The sequence below is a fragment of the Equus quagga genome, chromosome 14, assembly GCF_021613505.1.
Source record: "Equus quagga isolate Etosha38 chromosome 14, UCLA_HA_Equagga_1.0, whole genome shotgun sequence".
Classification (NCBI taxonomy): Eukaryota; Metazoa; Chordata; class Mammalia; order Perissodactyla; family Equidae; genus Equus; species Equus quagga.
The window spans coordinates 23,754,197-23,776,494 of record NC_060280.1 but is presented as its reverse complement, the minus strand read 5'-3'; the positions used below and the strand labels follow the sequence as shown (position 1 = coordinate 23,776,494).

General features: G+C 34.6%; 1 protein-coding gene and 1 pseudogene across 1 annotated transcript; both read left to right on the top strand.

Moving 5' to 3' along the window:
• Window positions 1–3,300: 3,300 nt before the first annotated feature.
• On the top strand, window positions 3,301–4,263 carry LOC124252269 (putative olfactory receptor 56B2). The gene has a single exon (XM_046685551.1). It carries the CDS (start codon window positions 3,301–3,303, stop codon window positions 4,261–4,263), a length of 963 nt encoding a protein of 320 aa, XP_046541507.1.
• Window positions 4,264–4,331: 68 nt separating this feature from the next.
• Window positions 4,332–21,885, top strand: LOC124252268 (putative olfactory receptor 56B2; annotated as a pseudogene).
• The last annotated feature ends 413 nt before the right edge of the window (window positions 21,886–22,298 follow it).

Below are 22,298 nucleotides of genomic sequence, written 5' to 3'. Positions count from 1 at the left end.
AAATTGTATGGAAAATTTTTTTGGTATTCTGTACATTTCCAATTCTTTTTCAATTTACTAATCTGTTTTATTTGGTTATAGTGAATTGTACACTCCTTAATATTTTGTAGAGTTTCTTTTTTTTTTTCTTTTTGAGGAAGATTAGCTCTGATCTAACACCTGCTGCCAATCCTCCTCTTTTTGCTGAGGAAGATTGGCCCTGAGCTAACATCTGTGCCCGTCTTCCTCTACTTTGTATGTGGGATACCTGCCACAGCATGGCTTGACAAGTGGTGGGTAGGTCCGCACTCAGGATCTGAACCAGTGAACCCTGGGCCACCAAAGCAGAATGTGCAAACTTAACCACTGCGCCACCCATCCAGCCCCTGTAGAGTTTCTTAATGTTCAATTTTGAGTCATAAAGTAACTCATTACATTCTTTAGTATTTTAAAATAATTTTTCTTCATGCAATGTCTCAATTTTTTGTTTTTGTTTTCCATTGAATAATTTCTGAGATGTTTTGTTTATTTATGACTGTCTTTAAATAATTTATTTCATTTTTAGATAATTATTACATTTTTTCAATTTCAATACTTTATTGTCTCATTTTTTATTATTTCCTTTGTTTACTCTGTAATTCTTATTTCTGTGTTAAAAAATTAGTTTACTAACTCCTAAACTCTTTTATTATAATATATGCATTTAAAGTTACAGATATATTAAATACCATTTTAAACATGTCAAAGTTTTAAATTTTTCATTTTTGCTATTTTTGACTTTTTGTGATTTCCAGTATTATTTTATTTTTGATCCATTTATCATTTAATACTATCACTAAATCTTCCAAATATATGCATTTCTTTTGTTTCTTTTGTGTTATTAATGTTGTTTTTACATTTTGCTTTATGATCTCTATGATAGTAATTCTTTGTTTCTTCTCACTTATGACAGAACGTGGCTGATATATACATGTGTGTGCTCAACATGGTCTATAATCTCTTATTTTTTTGCATGTAGGTTTATATATAAGCCATTTGGCCCAAAATTCTTAACAGTGCTCTCAAATCTATGCTATATCAGTTTTTGTTTACATATTCATTTCAAGAAACACATTTTAAAATTTATTCTTAATATCACATTGAATTTGTAATTTTATACTGGAATTTGTTTCTACTTGAGATTATATGTTTAAGTTCAGGCTAGTCACAAATATTATGTTATCCTGGTAATGGTTCTTCTAATCATTGTATAAATATTATTTTTAACTGCATCACTGCTTTTTAAATATCTGATATTGATATTATTAAGCTGTTTTGTTTATGCAAGAATACCTGATTCTTCCTATACATTTGCATTCAAACTTTGCATTTTGTGTCTCATAAATAGTACATGGTTTTTATAATTTAATCTAATTTTTTAATCAACTAGTGTGCTCCATAATAATTGTTGTGATTACAAATATATATGATTTGTATTTTTTATGTTTTCTAATACCTATCATTTTACTTTGGATTTTATCTTGACTTCGATGAAATATTCATTATTGTCTCCTAACCCTTTGTTTTGATATGATTCTTCCCTCACCACCCCGCTATCTTTACATTCTTAACATGCTTATCTGTCAATAGCTCTAAACTCCTCCTGAATAATACAAAAATCGTGGGCATGTAAACTGTTTAATCCTCCTTCAATGTTCTTCATATAAGAAATATATACTGTGCCTATTAAGTGCCAGGCTCTTGAGATAAATGAGTAATATTAATCACAAGCATATCATCCTTTTGTTTCTTTGGGAGAAGTGTACGTAGACTTAATGACCTAGACATTGATATGCATCCTTGTTTCTTCTTTGGACAGTTAGAAAATCTTTCTAACTGCTCTTTTCAGTATCGTTGAAGCTATTGCATCTTTCTAAATTGAAGAAGCGATCTCACTCCCAGTACCCAATATAACTCACTCAAGACCATTTTCCCTGTTCTGGTTTGTGTTAAAATGGCAAATCATAGACGTTAGAGCTTTTGTCTTACAGAATATCTCTCCACATTACTGTGGCTTCAATTTGCAATTTTCGATATCTGGATTAAATGTCTCTCTTCATTTAAAACTCAGCCTTTTTTAATTTTTAATTTGATATTTAGTATATTTATTAGAACTATTATTTGTTATATTTTATTAAGAATTAAAAATTTGTAGTTCCACCATAATTAACTTACCTTTGTTTTTTTATGGGTAGTATAAAGTGCCATTATCTGAGATGAGATGAATATATCCACGAAGTCTACGTCAACACTGCCTCTCTGTAGGTACTATAATGTTAATCCATAATAATTTTTAAATGTTCTGTCTTTAGTATAGGAAGTCCTTAAAAGGAAATAAGTAACAAATAACACACATTTGGTATGAACAAATAATGAGAATCAACTGTCAGTTTTAAAATAAAATACTATATCATGAAAGTGTCTTAGATTTAGAATTATTTGATTTTAGAAGAATTTCTGAACAAAAAAAAAATTGTCCTGGACTTGTTAGCATGGTCTGTTTTGATTTTGTTTTACTTCTGTTTTATTAATTATAATGTGACTGTCTGGACTACACCAAGAAGCAAAAATATATTCAACTAGACTAAAGTAACTTCAAACTATAAACAATTGTATTTATAAACACTGAGATTTCCAGACCCTATTTCTCTCTTTTATACTTGCTTGGCTTTACATAGATCATTAGTATTTTGGACAGCAATTTCCTCACTATACAATGGGTATGCTAACTGACCTACATTTTAATGAAAATTAAATTTTATTTCTGAGTCCTTCAAAAAATCCCAAGTCCTTGGATAAAAAACGTTATTTTCCACGTACTCTACAATCTTATCTTTTATCTAAAAATACTATAACATATAACCACTAGTTGGAGTCTATACATTCAGTTTCTAAAGAAACTAACACATTAGCAAAGTGAACCTAAGAAACAGGCTGTGATATCAGATGACTTTCTTCTTGTCCAGTTTCCATGACTTACAAGACGGAAGATCATGAGCAAATTTTTATTTTATCTAAGATTTTATTCTCTAATGATGAGAGGTAGATATAATGTGACCTACCTTATGTAGTTTTTGTGATAATTAACTGACTTAACACAAATAATGTGATACCACAGTTCCTGTTTCATTATAGATGCCTAATAATGTTAGTGACGGGATGCCAATAACGAATATCATCAGTCCCCTCCTTCAATATCTTGAAACTGGGAGATGCCTTTCAAATACTGTGAGAGAGATTATTAAGATTAGTAACACTGAATACTTTTCCTCTTAGTGAACAATGTTCCAGGATCTCAGAGATTCCAACAGCTCTAAGTTCCAGGTCTCTGAGTTCTTTCTGATGGGATTCCCAGGCATTCACAGCTGGCAGCACTGGCTCTCCCTGCCGCTGGCTCTGCTCTACCTCTTAGCTCTCAGTGCCAACATCCTTATCCTGATCATCATCAATCAAGAAACAACCCTGCACCAGCCTATGTACCATTTCCTTGGCATATTGGCTGTGGTGGACATGAGTCTGGCTACCACCATCATGCCCAAGATTTTAGCTATTTTATGGTTTAATGCTAAGACCATTAGTCTCCCAGAGTGCTTTGCTCAGATGTATGTCATACATTGTTTTGTGGCCATGGAGTCAGGAATTTTTGTCTGCATGGCTATAGATAGGTATGTAGCCATTTGCAGACCCCTACACTACCCAACAATAATTACTGAATCATTTGTCATCAAAGCAACTGTGTTCATGGCACTCAGGAACAGCCTGACTACCATCCCAGTGCCTGTATTTGCTGCTCAGAGGCACTACTGCTCACAGAACCAAATTGAGCACTGTCTGTGCTCTAATCTTGGAGTCACTAGCCTATCTTGTGATGATGACAGGACAGTGAAGAGTATCTACCAGCTTCTTCTGGCCTGGACACTCATGGGAAGTGATCTGGGTTTGATTATTTTGTCATATGCTTTGATACTTCATTCTGTGCTGAAGCTGAACTCAGCAGAAGCTGCATCCAAGGCCCTAAGTACATGCACATCCCACCTCATCCTAATCCTTTTCTTCTACACAGTCATCATTGTCATTTCCATCACCCATAGTGCAGCAATGACAGTTCCCCTTGTCCCAGTTCTCCTCAATGTTCTACACAATGTCATTCCTCCTGCCCTCAACCCCATGGTGTACGCACTCAAGAACAAGGAGCTCAGACAGGGCTTTTATAAGGTTCTTAAACTGGGCATGAAAGGAAACTAATATGGAGAAGGTACTCACTTTTGGAATTTACCCACATATATATCCACTATATTCTGCAAGAATTGGAAATGGCAGAGGAATTAAAGAATGTGGACACTGTGGGAACTTTTCAGTTAGTATAAGGAAACAGTGACTATAAAAAAAAAACTTCAAAATAAGTGGTGAAACTAATATCTGGAATTTTGGTTGTTAAGAAAATATTCATACAAAAGAATGACACAATGATGCTGATTGTCTCAAGAAATCCAAGTGCAAGACAAGTGGAATATACATTTAGTTTTCTTAACTAGTTGCCCTAGCTAGAACTTCCAGACAATGCTGAATAGAGATGATTAGAGCAGATAGATGCCAATCTCTTTTTTTTAATTGGAAAGACCGATCCATGTATATTTGATGTAATTACCGACTGGGTAGAAATTATTCCTGCCATTTGTCTATTTGCTTTCAAATATGTCTCACATTGTTTTTAAATGACCCAAGAACTTGAACATAAATGTCTTTAAAGAAGATGCACAATGCCCAACAAGCACACGAAAAGATACTCAACATCACTAAACTCAAATCTAAACTGCAATAAGATACCACTACATAAACTAAAATTGCTATAATATGTATTTTTTTAAAAATATAGCACGCAGTGATTTTCTGGAAACATTTAAGTCCTCATACTATGTAAAATCAGAGGTGAGATGTGAAAGAGTTTTATAATCACTCAAATAGTTAAACACAATTACCACGAGTCAGCAATTCAACTCCTAAGTCTATAATGAGAATAATTGAACATAAATGTAACAGCAAAATTTGTACAGAAATGCTCATAACAGTATTGTTAGTTAAAAAATGGGAAGAACCCAAATGTCCATCAGTTATTGAAGGGATAAACAAATTTAGACATACAAATGCGAGACATTATTATTCACCCATAAAAAGAATGAAGTACCGTTACATGCTCTTTTGTAGATGAACTTGGCAAATATTATGCTAAGTGAAAAAAGACACAAAATACTACATATTGTATGATTTCAGTTATGTGGAATCTCCAGAATAGGTAATCCATTGAATCAGAAATCACATTAGGTATTGGCAGGGGTTGGAGAGACAGGTCAATAAGCAGTGACTGATTAAGGTTATGGAGTTTCCCCTTGATGCAATGGAAGTGTCCTGGAATTATGTAGTGCTGATGGTTGCACAGCATTGTGAAAGTACTAAAAAGCACTTGATTGTACATATTTAAATGGATGTTTTATGGCATGTGAATTTCACCTTGATAAAAAATAAGTTGGACAAAAGCTGTTTTAAATCTATTGTCTGCATATACATTTTTTTACTATTTCCTGCAATATAAAAGAACATATATATCTGTTTAGGAAAATCATTAAATTAATTATGTAAATGATAATTATGTACTCATTCAATCACAATGTTGCTCAATAACCCTCCTTGAAATATGCTTATCATATAATGTCAATTAAAAATGACATAATTTGTGTTTTAATATGGTATTATCCAAACTTTTTTCCAAAATATGCATAGCAAATGTATGTTGAAAATATTATTACCATCATCATCATTATCTCAAGATTTGGGCATCTAAATATTCCTAACTTAAGATGCATGAATAATAAGCCTGAACTTTGGATGAATTTGTACAATGCCATAAGACTCATCAATCTCACTTGAAAGAAACGATAATCCAATAAATGAACAAATGAAGGGGTCAGCCCAGTGACCCAGCGGTAAGTTTGCAGGCTCTCTGGCAGCTGAGGGTGTTGCCGGTTCAGATCCTGGGTGGGGACATGGGACCGCTTGGCAAGCCATGCTGTGGTAGGCGTCCCACATATAAAGTAGAGGAAGTTGGGCATGGATGTTAGTTCAGGGTTAGTCTTCCTCAGCAAAAAGAGGAGGATTGGCAGCAGACATTAGCTCAGGGCTATTCTTCCTCAAAAAAATTAATTAATTAATTAATTAAATAAAAAAGAACAAATGATTGTATATGAGAGTGATTGAAACATCCTGAAACATTGTAAGGGCTTTCAACTTGTGTCCTAAAGGACATTACACATAAAGGAAGAAAACCCTTAAAAAATATTAAAATTGCTAATTTCATTAAAATTAGTTGATGCTCATTCACATTCCCCCATATATATCACTCACACACAAGCACATATACATAGTTAGATGCATATAAAATTGTTATTTTAGTTGTACGTTATCTTATAGGCAGGAACAGAAAGTTTCCAATATTTTCCTTCTCTGGTAATAGTCAGCTTAATTCCCATAGAAACACCTGTGAGTAGTCTTGTGCAATATCCCCTTGGGATATATAACACACATCTTTCTTTAAACATTTAGTTCAATAGTACAGATATCAAGAGATTCAGAGGTTGAGGACTGTGAATGTACATATATTACAGAATCATGATGTTTTTTGACCAATACCCTGAATACCTGGACCAGATTGCTTTCAGCTCATTGTTTTGCTATCTAGAAACTAAGGTATTAAGGACATACAAAAGTAGAACTAATGATAGACTTGTTGTTTTTGTTGTTGTTGTTAATGCTAAGATAAATTGGAGAGAGGCTTTCAGTGTATATGATTTGATCACTATACTATCAGAAACACTAGTTTGATTCCACCTACCCAGTTGAAGGCAAAAAATGTTGTAAACAATTGGGTTTTCTTGAAAATGTTTATTCTCTCAATTCTCTAATTGCAATTCAGTGTGACTTTCCATCATGATTATGAATATCTAAGTTATTTCCCTAACTAAAAAGGAATCAATGGTTCTGTTGTGGTGGAAGTCAGGTATAAATCACCCTCAGGACAAGAAGTAATGGGAGGAGAGCTAGAGAACAATTCTCGATGATGCTCAGAACACTCTTGCTTGTTACATGCCCTCTTCTTGTTCTCAGAATGAGAATCTAGTTTACTTGCTTCATTTTTAGAGAGGCTTATTTGTGACTGTGTTTCATCCACTTTAGATAATAAAACCTACTTGGAGAAACCTGCTATCATATTTAGAGAAGAATATAGGTTGTAAAATTGAAGACTGTCTAGTAAGGAAACAAAATTATTTTCTAAGCAGTTTGGAAATGAGAATAGACAACAGACGATATAAAAAATCTATTCCGTAAGTGGCTATATTCATTTGCTAATGTTACTACTTCCATATACCTCCCATCCTCAGAATAATACGAATCCATTGCAGAAAAATTGTTATAATGTATCAAAACCATTTTAAATTTGTTCTGGAAGCACTCCAGTGTAATTTGTGGTTAATACTATATTACTTGGTGTAAGCTGGTATCAGTAACTAAGAGTTTTGCAGATCTATTGAAGATGAGACGTAAAGTTCTCTTTTAACAATAAAACCAGTGTAGGTAATGAATACTAGAATGATAAAAAGAATCATGAGGGACATATTTAGGAAATATGTTCTTAAGCCTAGAGCACAGGTATTTTCAGAGATGTATATCCACATATATTTCCATTACATTTCCAAGGATTCCAGAAAGCAGAAGAACTGGGGGCCAGCCCAGTGGCGTAGTGGTTAAATTCAGCGTGCTCTGCTTCAGTGGCCTGGGTTTATGCTTTTAGATCCCAGGTGTGGACCTATACCACTTTTCAAGCCACATTGTGACGTCAACCCACATACAAAATAGAAGATGGATACAGATTTTAGCTCAGAGCCACACTTCCTAAACCAAAAAGAGGAAGATTGGCAACCAGTGTTAGCTTAGCACCAATCTTCCTCACCAAAAAAATAAATAAATAAATCAGAAGAAGTAAGGAACACAGACATTTTTCAGTTGCAGTTAATGAAACCTCAAAAAGATGATGAAACTAATCTTTGAAATCTTGGTTTTTAGGAAAGATTGTCATCCAAAAGAATAACACAATGATACTGATTATCTCAAGGAACTCAAGGGAAAGATAAGTGAAATATATAGTTCATTTTCTTACCTAGTTGCCCTGGCTAGAACTTCTAGACACTGTCGAATAGGGATAGTAAGAGCAGATATCTGCCAATCTTTTCTTTTTTATCAAAAGTTTTAGTGAGATTTTAAACGAAGCGCACTGTAATTTTTATTCCATATTTCTCATTTTTTTTAAAGACTGGCACCTGAGCTAACATCTATTGCCAATCTTCTCTTTTATTTAATTTTTCTTCTTTTCCCCAAAGCCCCCCAGTACATAGTGTATATTCTAGTCATAGGTCCTTCTGGTTGTGATATTTTTCTCATTTGAAAGTACCTAGCAAAACTGGACAATCTCTTCTTTTTAATTGGAGAGTTTAATTCATACGCATTGATGTAGTTACTGATAGCATAAGACTTACTATTGTAATTTGTCTATTTGCCTCTAATGAGTGTTTTGAAATAGACAAAGGACTTGAATAGACATTTCTGTAAGCAGACGTGCAATGGCCAACAAGCACGTGAAATGATGGTCAGCTTAATTATCCGTTACATAAATTCACATCAAAAGCACAATAAGGTATATCACTGTATTCTCCAAAGTGGCTAGAATACTTTTTATAAAAAGAAATCACTAGGCCCACCTGGTGGTGTAGTGATTAAGTTCATGTGCTCCACTGCAGCGGCCCAGGGTTTGCTGGTTCAGATCCTGGGAGCAGACCCGCACACCACTTATCAAGCCATGCTGTGGCGTGTGTTCCACATATAAAATAGAGGATGATGGGCACAGATGTTAGTTCAGGGCTAATCTTCCTCAAAAGGAAAAAAAAAAGAAATTACCAAGTGTTGGTAGTTTTATGAATACATTGGAATCCTCATATATTGCTGGTGGGAACCTAATATCATACAGGAGCTTTTGAAAACAGTACTGACAGATAAAGAGTTAAATGCAATTACCATATGACTCAGGAATTCAACTCCTAAGTAAATACCGAAAATAATTGAAAACAGATGTTACAATAAAACCTGCACATGATATTCATAGTAGCATCATTAACCAAAAAAATTACAAGAGCCCAAATGGCCATCAACTATTGAGTGGAAAAACAAAACTAGACATATTCATACAAGGAATTATTAATCATCCACATAAAGAAAGTACTGATACATGTTATATAAACTTTGAAAACCTTATGCTAAATGAAAAAAGGCAGACACAAAAAGCTACATGTTGTATGATTCTATTTCTATGGGATGTCCAGAATAGACAAGTCCATTGAATGAGAAAACAAATTAGTTATTGCCAGGAATGGCTGATTGATGGTTATGGAGTTTCTTTTTGAGGTAACGAAAATGTTCCGGAATTATATAGTGCTGATGGTGGCACAGCATCTTGACTGCACTAAAGCCACTTAATTTACATTTCAAATGGCAAAATGTTTAATTTTATGATATATGAATTTCATCTCAATATCAAAAATGGTAAGGTGAGAAAAACTAATTGATGAATACTTGGATTGTTTTCAGGTTTTGGCTACAACACATGGAGCTGTTATGAACATTTGAATACCAATCATTGTATGGAAGTACATTTTAATTTTCTTAAACACCAAAGAGTTTGACTGCTGGGTCGTAGGGTAGATGTATATGCGACTTCATAAGAAACTGCCAGAGTCTCTTACAAAGTGGCTGTATCATTTTACTTTCCACCAGCAATGTAAGACACTTCTATTCATTTCACATACTCACCAACACTTGCTATTTTAGTCTTTTTATTTTTTTATTTTTTCTTTTGTATTTTATTGAGGTCACATTGGTTTATAACATTGTGTAAATTTCAGTTGTCCATCATAATATTCTGGCTTCTGTATAGACTGCATCATGTTCTCCACCAAAAGCCCTAGTTGCCATCTGTCACCATACATGCCCCTTTACTACTTTCACCCTCCCCCAACTCCCTTTCCCTATTATAACCACCGATCTGTTCTCCTTATCTATGTATTTCTTTCTTTATCTTCCACATTTGAGTGGAATCAAATATTTATCTTTCTCTGTCTGACTTATTTTGCTTAACATAATACTTTCAAGGTCCAACCATATTGTTGCAAATGGCACAATTTGTCTTTTTTTATGGTTGAGTAGAATTCTGTTGTGTATATATACCACATCTTTATCCATTCATCCATTGACAGGCACTTGGCTTGCTTCCAAGTCTTCGCTATTGTAAATAAGGCTACAATGAACATAGGGGCACAGACATCTTTTTGAATTAGTGTTTTCATGATCTTTGGATAAATCCAAAGTAGTTGGATAGCTGAGTCAAACGGTAGTTCTATTCTAAATTTTTTGAGAAATAGTCATTCTGTTTTCCATAGTGGCTGCACCACTTTGCATTCCCGCCAGCAGTGTATGAGGATGCTTTTCATGGTATTTTCTTATAATCCTTATTTCTGTGATATCCATTGTAGTTTCCCCTCTTACATTCTGATTTTAGTTGTTAGAGCCTTCTCTCTTTTTTCCACAGGGAGTCTGGCTAAAAGTGTGTCAATTTTGTTTATCTTTTTAAGGAAACAAGTCTTAGTTTCATTGATCCCTTAAAGTGTTTTTGTAGTCTCTATTTTATTGATTTCTGTTCTCATTTTTATTATTTCCTTCCTTCTACTCATTTTAGCCTTTGTTTTTTCTTATTTTTCATGTTCTTTTAGATATGTTAAATTGTTTATTTGAGATTTTTCCTGGTTTTGAGGTAGGACTGTATTGCTATAAACTTCTTTCTTAGTACGGCTCTTGCTACTTTCTATAGTTTGTGGTATGTTGTGTTTTCATTTTCATTTGTCTCCAGGTATTTTTTTGATGTCTCCTTTGATTTCTTCATTGACCCGATAGTTATTCAGTAGCATGAAGTTTAGTCTCAGTGTATCTGTGACCTTTCTAGTTTTCTTGTAGTTTATTTCTAGTTTCATACCATTGTGATCAGAAAAGATACATGATACAATTTCAGTCTTCTTAAGTTTTTGAAACTTGTTTTGTTCTTAACATATAGTCTGTCTTTGAGAATATTCCGTGGGCACTTGAAAAATTGTATATTCTATTGCTTTTGGATGGAATGTTCTATGTTTATCAATTAAGTCCTTCTGGTCTAGTGTTTCATTTAAGGCCACAGTTTCCTCGTTGACTTTCTCTCTGAATAATCTATCCATTGATTCAGTGGTGTGTTAAAATCGCCTACTATTATTGTCTTGCTGTCAGTTTCTCCCTTTAGGTCTGTTAATAGTTGCTTTACATACTTTGATGCTCCTATGTCAGATAGATATATATTAATAAGTGTTATGTCTTCTTGGTGGAATGTACATTTTATCATTATATTATGTCCATTTTTGTCTCTTCTTATCTTTTTTGGCTTAAAGTCTATTTTTTTCTGATATAGATATGCCTATACCACTTTCTTTTGGTTGCCATTTGCTTGGAGTATCATTTTCTGTCCCTTCAGTCTGAATCTATGTCTGTCTTTAGAGCCAAGATGGGTATCCTGGAGGCAGCATAGTGTTGTGTCTGGTTTTTTAATCCATCCATCTACTTTATGTCTTTTGATTGGGGGATTCAATCCATTAACATTTAGAGTGGTTGTTGATATATGAGTGTTTCATACTTCCATTTTCTTTTTTCTTTTCTCGTTGTTCTATTGTTCCATCATTTGTATCCTTGTATTTCTGTCTGTCATTTCAGTTTAGTGGTTTTCTGTGATGTTTTTCTCAGTTTCTTCTTTATGTTTTGTGACTGATCTGACTTTTTGTTTGGTGGTTACCATGAGGTCTGTACAAAAGATCTTATAAGTGAGATAGTCCTTTTTCTGCTGATACTGGCTTATGTCCATTAGTCTATGAAGATTCTGTTCTTTTGTTCTTCCCCTTGTAGGTTTTTGTTGTCACAAATTATTCCTTTTTGCATTGTGAATTTATTACCAAACTCAGGTGCTTATAGTTTTTTTTTTTATTATATTATTTTATTGAGGTCATATTGGCTGTAATATTGCATAAATTTCAGGTGTACCTCAGCCTATTTCAGTTTATGTCCCACTGCACTGTGTTCACCACTACTAGTCTAGTTTTCATCCATCATCATACATATGTGCACCTTTATCCTTTTTGTCCTCTCCCTACCCACTTCTCCTCTACTGAGTAATAACTATTTTCCTTATCTATGTGTTTATCTTCCACATATGAGTTAGTTATGTGGCATTTGCCTTTTTCTGTCTGACTTGTTTTGCTTAGCATAACAGCCTCAAGGGTCATCATACAAATGGCATGATTTTTACCTTTTTTATGGCTGAGTAGTATTCCATTGTATATACACACCACAACTTCTTTATTCACTAATTTATTGATGAACATTTGGGTTACTTCCACCTCTTGGCTATTGTGAATACTGCTGTAATGAACATAGGGGTGCATAAATCATGTTGAGTTGTTGATTTCAGCTTCTTTGGATAAATACCCAGTAGTGGGAGAGCTGGATAGTGTGGTAGTTTTTTAAAACATTTTTGAGGAATCTCCATACTGTTTTCCATAGTGGTTTCACAAGTTTGCATTCCCACCAGCAGTATATGAGTCTTCCTTTTTCTCCATTATTTCTTTTTGTGTTTTTTCTTTTCTTGTTAACTATAGTCATTTTGACAGATGTGAGATGATATCTCATTGTAGTTTTGATTTCTATTTCCTAATAATTAGTGATATTTTTTAATAAATTGAAGAGGCTATAGTTTTTTTTTATACTTTCTTTCCATTTTGTCTTTGTGTTATAATGGTGTATTAACCTATTGCAATATAGAATTACAATTTTCTGATTATATCCTTCAATTCAGCACCTTTATGAAAGCTTTGTAAACTTTTGCCTTTTTATTTCAGGTAGAAGGGCTCCTTTTGACATTTCTTGTAAGGCAAGTCTAGAGACAATGAACTTCCTCAGCTTTTGTTTTCTGGGAAAGTTTTATTCCTCCTTCATGTCTGAAGGATAACTTTGCTGGGTAGAGTATTCATAGTGATCACTTTTGTCTTTCAATACTTTGAATATATCATCCCACTCTCTCCTAACCTGTAGAGTTTCTGCCAAGAAATCTGATGATAGCCTAATGGAAGTTCTTCCATAAGTTATTTTCTTCTCTCTGGCCACCCTTAATATTTTTTCTTTGTTATTGACTTTTGATGGTTTTAATATAATATGCCTTTGAGAATGTCTTTTTGAAATTGAGATAATTAGGAGCTCTATTAGCTTGATTTGCTTGTATATCCAGTTTGTTCCTGGGGTTTGGGTAATTCTCAGCTATTATTTCTTTGAGTTAGCTCTTTTCTCCTTTCTACCCCTCTTATCCTTCTGGGAGACCTATTAATTTTATGTTGCTTTTCCTAATTGAGTCATATTTCTTATGGAATTTCTTCATTTTTTAAAAAAATCCTGTTGTTTTCCTCTTCCACCTGAATCATTTCTAGATTTCTTTCTTTGAGCTCTCTAATTCTTGCTTACATATGACCTGGTCTATTTTTATTATGTTTTACCTTTTTTTATCTCATTAATTGTGTTCTTTGTCTCCAGAATTTCTATTTGGCTTTTTTTAGGGTTCCAATCTCTTTGGTGAAGTACTCTTTCTGTTCACTAATTTTATTCCCGAGCTCATTGAAATGTCTCTCTGAATTTTTCTGTAACTCTTTGAGTTTCTTCATGGCAGCAATATTGAATTCTCTGTCAGTTATAATGTAATCTTCTGTGTCTTCAAGTTTAGCTTCTAGAGAGTTGTCATTCTCTTTCAATTGTGCTGTGTTACTTTAGTTCTTCATGGTACTTGATGAGTTGTTTCTCCCCCAGTACCTTTGTGGTAATAAACACCTGTCTTTTGTGGGTAAGACTTTGGTTACAGTGGTTCTGTGCTGCTTCTTGTTGTCATTGAGAGGCTGAATGTTCCACCTTGCAGTCTGATAGAGTTGTCATCAGTGCCCTCCTGGTGCTGTTTGTCCCTCTGAGGTTGCTGATCCCTTACTTCTTATGGTGTCACTACAGTATTAAGCATCACCAGCAGAGTCATCAGGCTGCAAACACTTCTGTTGCCCCCAGGATTGCATGGGTCCCATGTTTCCCCACTGTCTATCTTCAGGCTCTCCAGGGGCTTGGGTGCTTCTTCCCCATGCATCACTTGCACTGCTGCTCTTGGGGTTTCTGATGGTGCTGGCAGCACTACTTCCAGTGATGCTGGGTTTACAGGTATTGCTGTCACTGCTGGGGCCCAGGGATCATGTATGCAGCTCTCACTGCTGGTAGAGTCAGTGTCAGGGGTGCCACCACTAGCTGCTTGCTTACCAGACCTGCTGTGGTTCCTGAAGCCTCAGGTCACAAGTTTCAATGGTCACTGCTGTGGGAAGGCAAGGGCTAAGCCATGAGTGTTGTTGCTGGTCCTGCAGCCTCTGGTTGCTGGTGCACCAGTGTGTTTTTTGAAACCTATCAGGACATCATGCCCCTACCAGGGATATCCTTGTTCTTGATGCTGTCCTTCCTCCTGGAAAAAGCAATACCACTGCCAGGGGTCAGGGAGAAGGCTGGGTCACCAGCACCACTCTGTGCCTTGAAGACTCAGGATGTGTGTGTCATCAACCACAACTATGGGGCAAAGGCTAAGATAAGAGTGAGTGTTGTTGCTGGTACTTCAGGCTCTGGTTGCTTTGAAATCTCAGCTCATGACACCCTGTTCCCACCAGGGAAATCCCTGTTTTGGATGGTATTCCCTCTGCTGGAAAGACCAGTGCCATTGCCAAGAAAGGGGGTTGTGCCTGGGTCACCCTCTCCACTCGGTGTCCTGAATCTCTGGATATGTAAACCACCCACCACTGCTGGAGGGGGAAGGGCCTAAGTTGCTTATGCTGTGTCTGCCCCTGCAGTCTCTGGTCACTGGTGTATGTGCTGTTATAAGGATCGGCATTTTGGACTGCTGCAACAAGGAGCAGAGGGAGCGACTTCTCCCCTCATTCCACTGCCTTCTGGAAGGCCACTCCACCAACCTTTAGATGTATAGAGGCATAAATATCCCAGGCATTCTGGTGTGCTCTGTAGGGAGTCCTTTATTGATCAATCATTGTGACTTAGAGGGGAGAGACAAAGGGAGCAACACACTCTGCCATGATACTGACGTCACTCTTCCTGAACTTTTGATGGAACTGTACAATGCCATAATATTCATCATCAACTTCAACTGAAAGAAAAAATAAACCAATAAAAGAACATATGTTTGTGTGTGAGAGTGATTTAAACATTCTGAAACATTGCGAGTAATTTCAACCTGTGTTCTTAAGAACCTGACATGGAAAGATACAAAACTCTTCAATAAATATTAAAATTGCAAATATTCATTAAACATTGCTGTGTTCATTCTCATCCTCCCATATGTACTTCCTCACACACAAGCAAACAAATATAGATAAATGCATATGAAATTATTCTTTTATTTATGTATCATCTTATAGGTAGTGAGAATGTACAGCTTCCATTCATTTTCCTCCACAGATAAGGTTAGCTTGATTTCCAAAACAGCATTTGTATATCTAATGTTGTGCAATATCCTTTGGGGTATGTAGTACACATTTTTATTTAAAGATTAATTTCAATAATACAGATACCAGGGGATTTAGAGGTTGAGAGCTGTTTATGTGCACATATTGTAGAATTGTGATTTTTTTGACCAAGATCCTGAACACCTGGACCAGATGATATTCAGCTCACTGTTTTCCTATCCACAAGCTAAGATATTAAAAGGACATACAAAAGTGAGACTAATCACATGATTTTTGTTGTTGTTAGTATTAAGATAAATTGGAGGCTTTGACAAAGTGGAGAGAGGTTTTGAGTGTATATGAATTGATTACTATATTCTCAGAAACACAGATTTGATTTTATTTACTCAATTGAACACAGAAGTATTATAAAGGATTAAGTTTTCTTGAAAATACTTATTTCCCCAATTCTCAGGTTGAAATTCAGTGTAATTTTCCATCGTGATTGTGTATATCTATGTTATCTCTCTAAACAACTATGAATCTTAGGTTTTATTGCAGTGGAAGTCAGGTATAACTCACTCTTACAAGAAGAAATGGTGGGAAAGTTACAGAATAGTTATTGATTGTGATCAGAACACTCTTGCTTTTTTAACCTACCTCCCTTTGTTCTCAGAAGGGGAATCTATTTTATTTGCTTAATTTCTAGAGAGACATATTTTTGACTATTTAATCAATTTTTGATAGAAAATCTACTTGGAAGAACTCATCATTATATTTAGAGAAGATCATGAGTTGTCAAATTAAGTAACATCTAGTGAGGCAAAAAACTTGTTGATGGAGTTTGGAAATGAGAATAGACAAGAGATAACATAAAAATTGTGCTTTATAAGTGGCAACATTCATGTGTCATTACCACTTTAGTATACTTGCTCACCTACTGCATAATATGAGCCCTTTTGCAGAAAAGTTAAGTTATAATATATCAAAATCACTTAAATTTGTCTTGGAAAAAATCTAATATACTTTGTGAGTATTATTACATTACTTGGTATAAACTTGGATCTTTCACTGAGAGTTTTGAGAATGTATTGAAGATGGAATCTAAACATCTCATGTAACAATAAAGCCAGTTTTATTAATTGACACTGGAACTATAAAAAGGAAATGCAAAAGACGTAAATAGGATATTTATCTCATATGTAGGAAATACATTCTTAGGAATAAAGCACAAGTAATCTCAGAGATATATTTCCTATTCTCAATTTATGGGTATCTATGCTTCCCCTAATTTCTCTACTTGCTTCTGTTACATGGACACATAGAGGTAAGAGTTGACTATTCAAATATATTGAGAGGGAGAAAAAAGTAATGACTCAATTTGTTCAACTACTTTGACAATTTGTACATGCTGGTCAAATATTGATCAATAATACATTTCAAAGTCTATCTTACTTCCATAGTAATCATGTTTGTAAATATATATGTAAGTATGCATATATGCAAATAGTCACAGTTTTGTTTCTTTATAATAAGTTTCAAAAGGAACATGAAAAATATAACATGGTATACAAACATAAGTTACAAATTTGCAAGCCTAAAAGAAAGAAAGTTGATGAAAATTATTGTATGTAAGGAAACATACTTATATTGTAAATTCATACTCTTCTTTTTTCTCTAATACAAATTACAGGGCTTCTGTTTACCCTTGCAATTCTTAGCTTTAGTCCAACTAGTGTGGCTAAGTAGAAAATTGGCAATCAGCTAGTAAAATTGCAATTAATTTAATTGAAATCTCCATTTTAAAATTTTCCACCATGTACTAATAAAGTGAAAAATATAATCTCGGTACTTTCTGTTACTTTGCTTGTGAAAAACTGTATTAAACCTAGTGATAAAGCAATTTAGTACAATCAGCTTTAACTGTAGTATGTGAAGCATGCCATCTATTTTTTCTCAAAATTTACTTGATCTAACATTTTTCTTTTTCTTTTTGGTTTCTATTTTGTCTGACATTATAATTTTTTCAGAAAATTTTGGTTGGTTTATGTGTTTGATGTGTTAGCACGTTTTTTGTTTCTCCAAAACTCTTTGTGTATGATTTGTGTATGGTTTCCTTTATATATACATATATTCATATATATAAATACTTTAGATGTATATGTGTTATATATACATGTTATATATGTATATATATTATTGCATATAGGTACATAAAATTACTGGGAAATATGTTCAATTAATAGTATAGTTCCTTTAATTGACCTTGATTGTCTCGTACAAAATATTTGTTTTCTCTTTCACCTTATTTTTTTTCTCGGCATTTTTAGATTTTCTTTGTTTTGTCTATTTTATTATGTGGAATTGTTTTTTCAAGCATTTATGTTTTCTGTTAATTTATGAAGTATACACTATAATTCTATTTCTTCTGATGGTTCTTCTTTTGCTTCCAAAAAGTATATTTAGGCTACAGTTTAATAATTCTTAAAGTTTATTATGAACTTTGATTCATTTACTCATTCATCTATTCATTTACTCGAAAACATTTATAACATCTTACATGTGCACAATGTCTTGCTAGACACTGCAGATACAAACTTAAGCAGGATATGGTCATGTACTAAGAGTTTGATTAAATTGTGATTCATTCAAGAATACAAATAAGCACTTATAAAACCATGATGTTAAAATTTTAAGAAATATATTGACCTATTAACAAGTATATCCCTTAACTATGAAGCCCACCACTTTTCTAATTACGTCATTAATCTAAGAATATTTAAAGGGTGGCACTCTGTCCTCTCTGGGAAAGAGTTGAGTCTTCCTGAAGAAGTGATGATTGACGCTATATGTGGTCTTGGGAGGGAACGAAATAGAATACGGGATCGCAAAATCACAAAGCTAAAAATATCAGTGTGATGTGAGTAGGAATTAACAAAAAGCAACAAAATGAAACACTGATCTGGAAGAATCCTAATCATGCTTCAGGTATAAGAGCATTTGTCTTTTACTCTTCTAAAAATTTCCTTACCTTTTCCAAAATTTTCTTGGTTTCCATTTCTGTCTACTCCTGTATGACTCTAGAGTTTATGATGACACAAGAGATCTCTTTGAAAATCGCTTGTACTAAATAATGTGCTTTGTGTTGATTTGCTATTTCCAACACAAGTCGCTTTTTTGCAGTATCTAATCTGTCACGCTTCAGTGTAAGTACATAAAGATAAAACAGGGATGTGGCAGAAAAACTGAACAAGGAACAACTTAAAATCTCTGATTTATCCATGATTCTAAATAATATTAACTATACTCTTATGATGACTGGAAGCTTATTCTGGGAAGAAACTTTAACAAACTCTATTAATGCACATATATCATATGTGATGAAGGCCAAGGACAAGGTATCATAAAATATGAGAGGGTTGACTCCAATATTTATATTTAAGCATGAGATCCTCAGTGTCCTTCCACTACCCAATGCCAAGAACACTGGCAGTCAGTCATATATTTCTCCAGAACATAGATCAGTGGTTTCTTTTCTGGAAAAATTAAAAGTCCCTGAGAGAAGACCTATAAGCACTGGTAACTGAGGATGTCTACAATGAAGCATAGAGCTCCCTACAAGACCACTCAAAGTAAATGTTATAATTGATGAGACTCACTCATCACCTGGAGTTTCAAATCCGCTTTCTAAAGGCCCTTTATTACCTATGACTTAAAAGTCAAAGACTGCAAGACATTTGAGAAATAGTTCCAAAATTAAAGTTGAAAAACATAAAAAGCTAGCAGAATAAATGATTTAACCTCAGAATTTATGAAAATAATATACATGAATCAGAATTTATATACTTATATAAATATATAAATGTATGGATTCTTTAATTTACCTTTCTCTATCATAATATACATATTATGGAATGTCATTACTTTATTAGGGTGAACACATCCCCCAAATCTACATCTTCACTGCTGCTCTCCAGATACAATAATTCTGAACCACAAAATTGTTAACTTCATGTCTTTATATTACATCCTTAATATTTGAAAAGTTGAAAGGAAAGATATAATAAATAGTACACATTTGAAATATTAATGAATAATTAAATCAGGGATGTCTTAGATATAGAGTAATTTGGTTTTAGCAGGTCTTCTCTCAAAACTTTTATCTCAAACTCATTGTTTTTTATTTTTTTCATGTCTCCTTTAGTCATTATATTGTGACTCTCTGGACTGATTCGAGAAGCAAAACCATGTCAGACTATGGGAAATTTACTCAAAACCAGAATCAACTGGGCTCAAAGAATACTGAGATTTCTCAATCATATTTCTCTCTTTTGTAGAAGCTTGGCTTTAGACATGCCATTAGCATTTGTGTGTGTGTGGGGGGGGGGGGGAATATTGGTGCTGAGCTAACATCTGCTGCTAATCCTCCTCTTTTTGCTTGAGGAAGACTGACCCTGAGCTAACATCTGTGGCAAACTTCCTCTATTTTTTATGTGGGTTGCTACCACAACATGGATTGATCAACAGTGTATGTCTACACTTGGGATCCAAAGCCACAAACCCTGATCCACTGAAGTAGAGCATGCTGAACTTAACCAATACACCACCAGGCTGAGCTCTCATTAACATTTTTGAACCTCGGTTTCCTCACCCAAAAAAAGGTGCACAAAATTATCTCATATAATTTAATAAAAATTAAATAATATTCATGAGTATTTCACAAATTCTCAAGCACATTTCGAAAAATGAATTTTTTTCTTAGATTCTATTAACTACTATGTTGCCTAAATGTTTCCATGTGTAAAAACCTTTACTCAGTGTCTATCACTTGATCTCTAAAGAAACTAACCCTTTAGCAAAATAAAATTTCAGCGGCCAGGCTGTGATATCAGATTGCTTTCCATTTGTCCAGCTTTCATGATTCACAAGATAGAAGATAATAACAAAGGTCCTGGTTTGTTCTAATGTTCTATTTCTCATTTTTTGTGAAGCTGGAATTACTGTGACCTGCCTTATGAGGTTTTTGTGATGATTAATTAACACACAGAATGTGATACCGTGGTTCGTAGTTCATTATAAATGTCCAATAGCGTTAGTGGTGGGATGAGAAAATTAAAGATGTTGAATTCTTCCTCTTCAATATCATGACCTGGGTGACTCTAATTCAAATACTGCCAGACATTATTGAAAATTTTAACCTTGAATACATTTCCTTTTAGTAAAGGATGTTCCAGGATTTCAGAGATTCCAAGAGTTCTGAGTTCCAGGTCTTTGAATTCCTTCTGAGGGATTCCTAGGCATTCACAGCTGGCAGCACTGGCTCTCCCTGGCCCTGGCTCTGCTCTACCTCTTAGCTGTCAGTGCTAACATGCTTATCCTGATCATCATCAATCAAGAGGCAACCCTGCACCAGCCTATGTACTGTTTCTTGGGCATCCTGGTTGTGGTGGACATGGGCCTGGCTACCACCATCATGTCCAAAATTTGGGCCATCTTATGGTTTAATGCTCAGATCATCAGCCTCCCAGAGTACTTTGCTCAGATGTAGGTCATACCTTGTTTTGTGGCCATGGAGTCAGGAATTTTTGTCTGTATGGCTATAGATAGATACGTAGCCATTTTCTAACACCTACACTACTCAACAATAATTACTGAATCATTTGTGGTCAAAGCAGCTGTGTTCATGGCACTCAGGAACAGTCTGTCTACCATGCCAGTGCCTATGTTGGCTGCTCAGAAACATTACTGCTCCTGGAACCAAACTGAGCACTGTCTGTGCTCTATTCTTGGAGTCACTAGCCTATTCTGTGACGACAGGACAATCCACAGCATCTAAAAGCTCCATCTGGCCTGAAGACTCATGGGGAGTGACTTGGGTTTGACTGTTTTGTCATATGCTTTGATATTTCACTCTGTGCTAAAGCTGAACTCAGCAGAAGCTGCATCCAAGGCCCTAAGTTCCTGCACTTCCCACCTCATCCTAATCCTTTTCTTCTACACAGTCATCATTGTCATTTCCATCACCCACAGTAGAGCATTGACAGTTCCCTTCATCCCAGTTCTACTCAATGTACTACCCAATGTCATTCCTCCTGCCCTCAACTCCATGGTGTATGCACTCAAGAACAAGGAGCTCATACAGGGCTTATATAACATTCTCACTCTGAAATAAGAGCAGCTAACGGAGAGATGATGCTCACTTTTCTAATTTCTCAAGATATCTACTGAATACAATATCCAATGTGTCCTTAATGACACTAGAACTAAGAAAAAGGGGCACTTTGTATCTTTTCAGTTATTATAAGGAATCAGTGGCAACAATTGAAACTCAAAGAAAAAGTGACACATATTTGAAGTGTTTGGGTTGAAAGCAAAAATCTTAATAAAAAAGAGCAACATTATGAAGCTTATTGTCTGAAGGAATTAAAGGGAAATGCATGTGAAATATGCTACCTGTAGTTTCTCAGACCTCTCTCTTTTCACATCTTCTTTATATGCATCTCCTGCACCCTTTTTTCTTGCTTCAGAATGTCTTTCTCTATTTCTCAGTTCACAACTAAGATAATATTGATTATCAAAATTAAT